The sequence below is a fragment of the Eurytemora carolleeae genome, unplaced genomic scaffold (assembly GCF_000591075.1).
Source record: "Eurytemora carolleeae unplaced genomic scaffold, Eaff_2.0 scaffold257, whole genome shotgun sequence".
Lineage (NCBI taxonomy): Eukaryota > Metazoa > Arthropoda > Copepoda > Calanoida > Temoridae > Eurytemora > Eurytemora carolleeae.
Genome location: NW_019396404.1, coordinates 232,723 through 242,929, shown reverse-complemented (window position 1 = coordinate 242,929; position 10,207 = coordinate 232,723). Strand labels below are relative to the sequence as shown.

Genomic DNA, 10,207 nt, shown 5'->3' with positions numbered 1-10,207 from the left:
GTTCCCCCCCCCCCCCTGCGTTAGTTCTCTAAATATACAACTAAATTAACAGTTATGTTTTCAGATTTCTCAGTGGCCATATATAGCAGTGATAGATCCAAGAACAGGTGGGCTTTTTATAATCAAATTTTAATTTTAGTTAAGTTTTAGACAGAAAGTAAAACTTGGGTACTGAGTCCGAATTTAATGAATTTGAGCCGCGTCTCAAATCCACCAAAAACCGGTTTCAATTGAGCGCCTGCTTAAATCTTGAAACATTTGACTACAATTTTAAGTGGAACCAACCATTTTTTGAGCCGCGTTTCAAATTTAAGCCGCTGCTCAAATTCCTTAAATTCAGTTTTTGTTGACGTAATTTTAAGTAAACCTCTATTCATAGTCTAAAGTAACATGTACTATTCACAACGGTACCCTTAAATCTTTGTCTGATCTAGAATGCATGGGCTATCAACTCTTTTCTCTTGGAAAATAGATTTTTTAGTTTGGTTTTTTCTATGAAAGTGACTGGCCGGTGTTCATGCTCCAGGAACAATTAAAGAAATTGTTCACTAGAAAAACTACAATAGCTTCAGCATTTTTGGTCAGATAAAGATTGTAAGACCGACCCCTAAACTTTTAATCATTTTAACACAATGTTAGACATAAAAAGCAGTGTTAAAACATGAAAAATTATTGATTGAAATATATTAAAATACGCATTTAGTCCTTGAATGTATATTTTAAAATGGGTAAAGGCAAAAAAAAATATTTCTTCTTGAATGTCGTCTTCCTTTCAAATCATCAAACAATTAATATTTACTCGAGACAGATAATTCTTAATGTGTTTTTAAAATCAAAATATATCAATAAATATCGGAGTATGTCATAACATTGCTTTTCTTGTCTAACATTGTGTNTTGATAGTACTATCAAGGGAGTACTGGATATAGATTATAGGTTTTAGGCATTTTTAATTTGTTGATCCAAGTTATAATCCAATTATTATTTCTTAACCCAACACATTTCATAATTCAATGGCATTTCCATATCATATCTTTTAAAAAAAAGATTATTTCTAAGAAAAAAAAACCGGTTAGGCGTATTGTGTAATGATAGACTATTTTTCCGCTTAACAATTTCGCTGAGCTACACTGCTTTAGTTTAGTTTAATTAAAATTGTATTTACTACAATGCTGCATTAGATTTTTATTTTCGATTAACCATTTTAAATGCACAAAAGCTAAACATCTAAAATAAAATTTCTCTAATGAATATGATGAGGGATTTTGCCGTTATTACATCCCTTCTTCCATGATTTTATATCTGAATGTTAATAAAACCAAATACAGGAAAAGAATGCGAACAGACCATGTAGCTGATATGGATGAAGAGGCTCAACTTGCGGCAGCTATTAAAGCATCCTTGGTGGAAACTCTGGCAGCTTCAAACCCACAAGTAAGTACTATCAAGAGAGTACTATCAAGGGAGTACTATCAAGGTAGTACTATCAAGGTAGTACTATCAAGGGAGTACTATCAAGGGAGTACTATCAAGGGAGTACTATCAAGGGAGTACTATCAAGGGAGTACTATCAAGGGAGTCCTGTCAAGGGAGTACTATCAAGGTAGTACTATCAAGGGAGTACTATCAAGGGAGTACTATCAAGGGAGTACTATCAAGTGAGTACTATCAAGTAAGTACTATCAAGGGAGTACTATCAAGGGAGTACTATCAAGGGAGTGCTATCAAGGGAGTACTATCAAGTAAGTACTATCAAGTGTCAAGGAAATATTTATGGGTTTTTATCGTTAAAAATGAAATATTTTCAATTTTCACATTATTGGTTTAAAGGGAAACTTTGTAAAAAAAGGGATCACTTGAATTTGCAACAACATTGCCTTTTAGTTCTATTTTTTACTTCAATGGTTTGAAAATCCTAAACTTAAATTAATTTCTGATATTTGATAACATTAAGGAAGAGGAGGATGATATCAGTTTAGGAGGGTGGGAGGATGAGTCGGATTCTAATCTTCTACCTGGATCCAACCCTGTCAATGGCAGGTTAGAAGACACCGGATCCAACCCTGTCAATGGTAGGTTAGAAGGAACCGGAGAACCGGAGAAAGGAGAACCCTGCAAGGCTGTGAATGGTGGAGGAGATGAGTCCTGGAAGAAGTATCTCGGATCAACAGACGATCCATTAACAAGCATTTTAATACGGTATTAAACAATTTTCATTTATGTTAACCCTATTCAGGCTGACGTCTGTTTTACCCAAACTAGTCATGCCTGGGCTACTTCCTCCCCCTGCTCTCATGTCGAAACTGTAAATTATTGTTTCGCCATAAGCCTAATTAAATTGAATGTGAACAGACCGCTAAGCAAGTTTTCAGTCACCGAAACCGAGTTCATTGTGAATTCCAGAATGAATTTGTGTACAGTAAATAAATTCTCTTATGGCCCACCGTTGCCCCGATCCATCCTTTCTTCAGGATTCTCTCTGGATCCAACCTTTCTCCAGGATTCTCCATAGATCCAACCTTTCTCCAGGATTCTCCCTGGATCCAACCTTTCTCCAGGATTCTCCATTGATCCAACCTTTCTCCAGGATTCTCCCTGGATCCAACCTTTCTCCAGGATTCTCCATTGATCCAACCTTTCTCCAGGATTCTCCCTGGATCCAACCTTTCTCCAGGATTCTCCATTGATCCAACCTTTCTCCAGGATTCTCCCTGGATCCAACCTTTCTCCAGGATTCTCCATTGATCCAACCTTTCTCCAGGATTCTCCCTGGATCCAACCTTTCTCCAGGATTCTCCATTGATCCAACCTTTCTCCAGGATTCTCCCTGGATCCAACCTTTCTCCAGGATTCTCCATTGATCCAACCTTTCTCCAGGATTCTCCCTGGATCCAACCTTTCTCCAGGATTCTCCATTGATCCAANTTTAATTAATTTCCAGTCGAATTTTTTTTTTCAAAAATTGAACTTTTTTTAAATTCGATTTTTTCCCAATTCGATTTTTTACAAAAATCAATCTCTAGATTTCCTGATGGTTCAAAAGATCCTTGGAATCCGCCTGCCACCAGCAAACTTAAGGTAAGGGACTGTAAGCGTAATCTCAAGTGACCCTCGTTCCTCAATGCGAAGAGGACAACACTCGATTTACAACGGTACCCTTAAACCCGTTGTGTGTTCGCCGAGTACAGAGATAAGTGTGTTTTATCTTATCGGAACCCACTTGTATTCATCTGCAAATTCAAGTGTGCGCTGTGAAGTGTGCATGTTGAGTCACGTACAATCTAAACCCAAGTGACCCGTTCTTTGCATAGAAGGTCATTTGATATCACGCTTACAGTCCCTGTACGGTAAACAATTTTATCTCATCAGTATTTTTTCAATTGAAAAATTGTTAATAATGTGATAAAATTTGAAAAAAAAACATTAAGTCTCAGTGGTATTCAATAATCTTATTAATAAATAGTCTGTTTCTTTTCTTATGCATGAAAAAAAAATATCAGAACAATGAAACAAAAAAATATGAACAATATGATAATAAACCCACCATCATTTTGCATTGGCAAACATATTGTGAAAATATCCCACCTTTTCTTGATATTTTATCCGCAGAATGACCAGCCTGCCATTTTTAAAGCCAATTTTTCATATGCGCTCATCTGGAATTATAAGTTTTTGAGCGATCAAAAAACCTAAATAATATAATATTAAAATCTTTATACAATAACGATCTACATACTTATGTTTAAAATATATCCTTCCTAGAATTTGCCAATCTAGAAAAAAGGTTAGAGTTTAAAATATTTAGATTTTTCTTTTGTTAAGTTTTTAATCAGTTTAAAATTAATGCATAATAAGGAATCTTTAGTCTTTGATTAAAATGCAGAGGATCTTTAATTTTTTAGAACATTTATACATAATCACACAAAGACTTACGTTGGCAACATCCAGGCTAGACTTATCCTGTTAAATGATGCTTTTCTTGTTTAGTGGAGTCCTTGATCCTTTGTTAGTTGAGTCCTTGATCCTTGATAAGTTGAGTCCTTGATCCTTGATTAGTTTAGTCCTTGATCCTTGACTAGTTGAATCCTTGATCCGTTTATAGGTGGATCCCGAATCCTTTCTCAGTTGAGTCCTTGATCCTTCTTGTTTAAATACCGATCAGTCCTCATTATCACTTTAACCTGCACAGTTTTTAAAATGTTTAATTTTTGCCTTTTTCGGACTATGCTCAAATTTTAATGCTCAAATTTACTCTATTTTATCAATGTTTATAAAAGTTATTTTTGACCTTTAAGGTTAGAAGAATATTCAAAACTTATGCCGATTATCACTGCATAATCACTCTGAAACATTAATACTTCAAATATTTAAGAATAAAATAAGTTTTTTACTTCTAGTTTTAAAAATTGTGAGTGGTGAATCACAAAAAGGTTCTTCAAAGTTCCAAGAGCTCATCTAAATATAGTCGGATAAATTCCTTCGTTTTACCTTGTACTTATAAAATCTAAACAACAAGCGCTCTGAGGTCACAAAGTCGTATGTCACTTGTGCATCAGGAAGTATTCGAAACTACATAATAATTATAATTATATTTATAAATTTTCAGGCGCTGGTACTGTTTGTAGGTTCCAAAGGGTTTGATCTGGAAGACCACGAGATAGTCACAAACTTTCCTAGAAGAGTAATCTCAGAGCTTGACCAGGAACAAACTGAATTAATTCGTCCATTTTCTTAGATTTAATAAATTGAAATATAGTGGATTAAAGGAACCGAGTACTTGCCATTAGATTTTCAGATCCCTTTATCTTTGCAACCTGATGATGTACAGTAAACCTTTGATATTTCATGACTATTTGAACTAGCAGAATTCATAGTTTGAAATACGACTTCCGGTTGCAAAGAAATAAAGATTTTTGTTCTTTTCATCCCCTAAACTCTGAATAAGAAGTTCTTCTTTCATTCTTGTTCATAAAGCATTACAAATCTAAGTAGATATTTCAATATTCTTGCACTCTTAGATCTCGCTCCAGAATGGAAAATAAAAAAACTTTCTACAGCGTTATTCTTATCTTACTTTTGAACTTCATCTTGATTCTGGAATTTTATATTTTTATCATTGAATTAATTTTTGAAATTTAGGAAATGAGTCTTAAAGATCATCAGTTATTTCCGAGGGAAACTGTGTTTGTTCAGCTGAAGGATAATTGATCAATTGATCAATTGATCAATTGAACTGATCTTCATTTCAACTCATTAATCAACATGATCAAACCTGGAATCCTAAACAGCAGAACAAATCTCAAGATTTCAAACATCAATATATTATCATAGTTCTGTGAAAAACTGTTTGTGGGGATTTTTCAAAACATTTTTTCTTGAAGTATGATTAAAAATCAGAGAAGAACGTGAATATAAGATTTTAAAAAAATCTTTACTGAGTTGTCTTGACCGCAGAAAACTTAACAACATATTATTTTTCCTTGTTGACTTAATTCCATTTAAACAATTAAGATTTGTTTATGTATTTTTAAGCTTCACCTATTGGGATGGATCAAAACCAGAATTTAAAGAGTTCAACATTTTTATTTTTGTACGATATTTTACTTCCATTACCAGTACAATGTACTCAGAGTAACATTATCTAAATTGTTAATTTAAAGAACATTTTGAAATCATGTCACTATTACAGATAGAACTGAATCATAAATGATTTCTCTGTGAAAGAAGATGTTAGGAAATTAATCCATTTTCTTAAAATAGATATTTATTTGCATTTAGCTAGCACAGGGAACTAGCTAACGTGATTAGTGGTAATTTTCATAAATTGACAAAAAAAAATATTTTTTCTACAAAAACCAAAAAACTAAATTTTTATTGAATAGTGGGAACATTTTGTTTTAAACCCTGGTCTATAAACGGAGATTATCAAATAAAAGATTCTCTGAATGTTGAAAAAAGTTTAGATGATTAATGAATATGAATAAATGATTAGTATGGCTGGATGTGACAGCAACTCTTCTGCGACGTCTCTAGAGGATCAATCAGAGGAATTCGAGGAGAACCCAACTAGAGACACTTTAACAGAGGTACATAAATATATATTTAATATACTAGCTTGGGAACCCAGCCTGGCAAAAGGGAGTCACAGTTTATCCCACCGCTTACCCACACCTTGTCGTAAATTTCGATTTTTCACGTTTAAAGTGGACCCACTCAACTCAGAATCTCAAAACCATCCTTAGAACATTCACGTGGATCTCCAGAATTCCCAAATCTAAATTTGAGGCAAATCGGTCAAGGGTTTCCTGACTATGATTGGATAAACAAACGAGATTGCAACTTTATATCAGTGCTTAGGATCCGGATCCATTGGTTCCGCAAGATTTTGGCTTCCTGGTTCCGGATCCGGATCCAAGGGGAAAAATATTGACCAAAAACTACAGGAAAAATCTTTACTCACAAAACCCAAATCTGTAATATGAAAAAAAGATAGATTATAAAATTTTCCTGATTTCTGAATAGTTCATTAAGTTTTAGCATAAAAATAAACGAAAAAAATAAGACAAAAGTTCAAAATTCTGCTCTGTTAAAAAGTCAGAAAATTTGACAGAAATAACCTGAATCCGGATCCATTTTTTTCCCGTGCAGATCCAGGATCTGGATTCGGATCCGCATCAAAATTAAATAGATCTTTACACTACTTGTTATATTTAGATTTATAACCAGAGATACTCTAACAGATGTATATACAGTGGGGGTTCATGATAATGTGGAATAGGAAGAATTAAATTATAAATAGTCCAATGAACATGAAACATAAAAACTGTGCACTGTGTAGTGTACACAAACCCATTTCTCTAAATAAGTTGATTTTCTAGCAACGTACAAGTAAAACTATTTATTTATCTTAATAAGATTGCTGAAATATTGTTCTAACTTTTTCACAGTTTTAAGGTTCCATTGCATTAGACAAAAATGTAGAAAACCTTTGACATTTTCGGAAAACAACTCAATCTTAAATATAAAATAACTAGGATTTTAGGACGCTTCGAGTCCATCTTCTATTTCAATTGGGAACATTTTTTTTATACATTGTAAAACAATTACAAAAAAAGTTCGGGGATTTTACATAAAAATATTCGTGGATTTTCAAAATTCAACGAATATCGAATTTGGTTGGATGCTAATTTTTGAAATTTTGGTCCCTAGGGTCATGTGAGGTCTCACATAAAATTTGGGCCTGATCGGTTCAGCTGTTTTGACGTTTATTGGATACAAACAGACAAACAGACAGACAGACAAGCAAAGTATATATTTAGATTATATAATTTTCAGGGATTATTAAACTTATTGAAGCCGAGTATCGATACTTTGGATCTTCAGGTAGTATTAAAATCAAATGAAACAATTAAGTTGAAAAAAGGAAAAATGTTCTCATATTTTTCTGTAACAAGATGGTAAAATATAGAAGATAAATAATCTTAGACGATAAGACAGCGACTCAAACAGAGAAGGATAATAGAAAAATGAATAAGGCGTATTAATAATAAATAAGGATAAGACAGATAAATGTTATAAGACAGATAAAATATAAGACATTTGAATATTTTAAGTAAAATGAATATAAGACTGATTAACAGAATATTTTAAGACAGATGAATATTTTAAGACAGATGAATATAAGACATTTGAATATTTTAAGAAAAATGAATACAAGACAGATGAACAGAATATTTTAAGACAAATGAATATAAGACAGATGAATATAAGACATATGAATATAAGACAGATGAATATAAGACAGTTGAATATAAGACAGATGAATATAAGACAGATGAATATAAGACAGATGAATATAAGACAGATAAACACAAAACAGATGAACACAAGACAGATGAACATGATCACAGAACAACAAAATAATCAAGAATACAGATTTTAATAGTAATACAGGGGTAACTAGAAAAAAAACGGTATTCTAGTCGCAAGTTGTAATTTAAAAAATCAGTGACCGAATTTAAAGAATTTGAGTGGCGGCTCTAAATTGAGACGCAGCTCAAATAAGGTTGGTTCCACTTGAAATTGTATCAAATGTTTCAAGATTTAAGCTGGCGCTTAATTTAAACCGGGTTTTGGCAGATTTAAACCGCGGCTCAAATTCTTTAAAGTCCATCTCAGAAATTATTAAAAATATTAAATTGAACTTTCAGAATATAAAGAAAAACAGACGACAGGTTTAATCGACTTTTTCTGGCTACCACTGTGCACTGTACACATTGTTAGGATGTTAGTGGATTTTAATCCATGTTTTAAGGTTGAAAAAACTCGTGAGGCTCAAGCCGAGTTGAAGGATCAGATTGAAGCACTTGCTGCTGAACTCAAGAATATATCTGATCAACAATCCTGTCCTGTTGATTTAGGTAGGGTATTATACCCCTGCTCAGGGGCGTATTTAGGAATTTATCCAGTGGCCAGGGGGGGGGGCTTAGATTTGTTATCTGTCCTATGTGGGCTCACCCTGGAAATCATAGATTTCACTGATACGGTGGGGGCCATTGAATACGTGTTTGCTCCTGCTTTATTCTTATGTTTTTAAAAATCATTCAAACGTATTTATTTTTCATAACAATGCCAAAACTGTTCAACAAATTGTATTTTGTTTTTTTTTAGAAAGTTACATCAGTAAGCTGAACATCAGTAAGAAGAGAGTTGTAGTTGTTCAGAATATTCTTAGTTCTGCTCAGGACAGACTAAACAAGGTTCACCAAAACTGTCTCAAGTAAGAACACATCCAAACCTCTCAAAAAAGTATTTTTTGTAGTATAACTTAACAAATTTTGGGAAAAGACCGAATCAGCGTGTATAACATAGTTAAAAACTGTTAACTTGAAAAAAAAACATAATAAATGAAAACATCTGTTTGAATATTATTTTTGCTTCTCTTAAGCATGATCCTGCTCACCAAAGGGATTCCTGGCAATATTGAATCAACATAATTTTATGCTAAATTAAAGTGATGTTATAAAGAAATATTTAATTGTACTAATAGAATTTAATAAACTAGGATTCCAGGCCCGATCCATGGCGCTTCACGTCCATCTTCGAATTTAACTTTTAATTGTTGCTCTTTTATCGATTCAAACTAACAAACAAACAAGCAAAGTACTATATAATATATATATAGAAAAATATACAGAATTTATTTGTTCACAAGTAGTATACTCTCAACTGTAATGTCATTGTCAAGTGGGATCTGGGATATATGAGGTCTTTATAGCTGTCACTTAAAGGGACTGTAAAGGAAAAATGAAAGGGGGTATAGGCTGAAAGCTAATCACTTTAGCTCTCGATCGCGACCCATGATAGTTATATCTGATGTTCCTATCTCGATAAATTGATTTACAACTTTGTCAAATTTATACGAAAATTAATTTATATACAATTTTGTATAAAAGAAGTAGGTTTAAAAAGATCAAATTCAGCAAATAAGCAACCAATCTGAAAACGATGATATCCCAGAGAAAGCTAATTTTAAATTAGGTTTACTTTTATATTTGTTATTTCTATTTTTAATAGAATTCATTCATAATATTATTTATACGTCCGTATTACTTGACCAGAAATTCCACCAATGGCAGTGCAGTGATACAGGCGGAGACACGTGATCAGTATACTGCTCTGCCATTGGTGATAGTTCTGGTCACGTGATTTAAGTTTAAAATTTTATCAATTTTATATATATGAACTTTCGTATAATTTTAACACAGTTTTATATCAATTTCTCGAGACAGGAACATCAGATAAAACTTTCATGGGTCGCGATCAAGAACTACAGTGATTAGCTTTCAGCCTATACCCCATTCCATTTTTCCTTCACAGTCCCTTTTAAGTAAAAAAATTCTGAAACCCCTGCCGAGGTATTGTGTACAGGGTGTCCCAATAAACATGGGAATTAAATGACGACTTTTATATCATCTTTGTTCAATGCGGGATTATTTCGTAAGAATCGTTTTGTGGTCTCACAGGCTAAACATTTAACACCGAAAACTACTAGTCTTGGGATTTTCAAAATGTGGTCAACCATTTTTTATCTTTAAATTTAACGGAGATATTAAGAAATGCAGATTCCAGTTTATTGAAAATTATCAAAATTGTTCAAATGTTTAATATCTCCGTCAATTTTAAAGAGCCCACATTTTGGAAAGCT

General features: G+C 33.0%; 2 protein-coding genes across 2 annotated transcripts; both read left to right on the top strand.

Annotated features, from left to right (window-relative positions):
* Positions 1–1,322: 1,322 nt before the first annotated feature.
* On the top strand, positions 1,323–5,690 carry LOC111702585 (UBX domain-containing protein 7). Its single transcript, XM_023474327.1, has 5 exons — positions 1,323–1,434; positions 1,955–2,199; positions 3,024–3,078; positions 4,607–4,702; positions 5,140–5,690. Exons 1-5 carry the CDS (start codon positions 1,336–1,338, stop codon positions 5,206–5,208), a joined length of 564 nt encoding a protein of 187 aa, XP_023330095.1. The 5' UTR covers positions 1,323–1,335; the 3' UTR covers positions 5,209–5,690.
* Positions 5,691–5,993: 303 nt separating this feature from the next.
* LOC111702603 (uncharacterized) lies at positions 5,994–8,783 on the top strand. The gene is made up of 3 exons (XM_023474344.1): positions 5,994–6,086; positions 8,315–8,420; positions 8,671–8,783. The coding sequence occupies exons 1-3, from the start codon at positions 5,994–5,996 to the stop codon at positions 8,781–8,783; spliced, it is 312 nt and encodes a 103-aa protein (XP_023330112.1).
* The last annotated feature ends 1,424 nt before the right edge of the window (positions 8,784–10,207 follow it).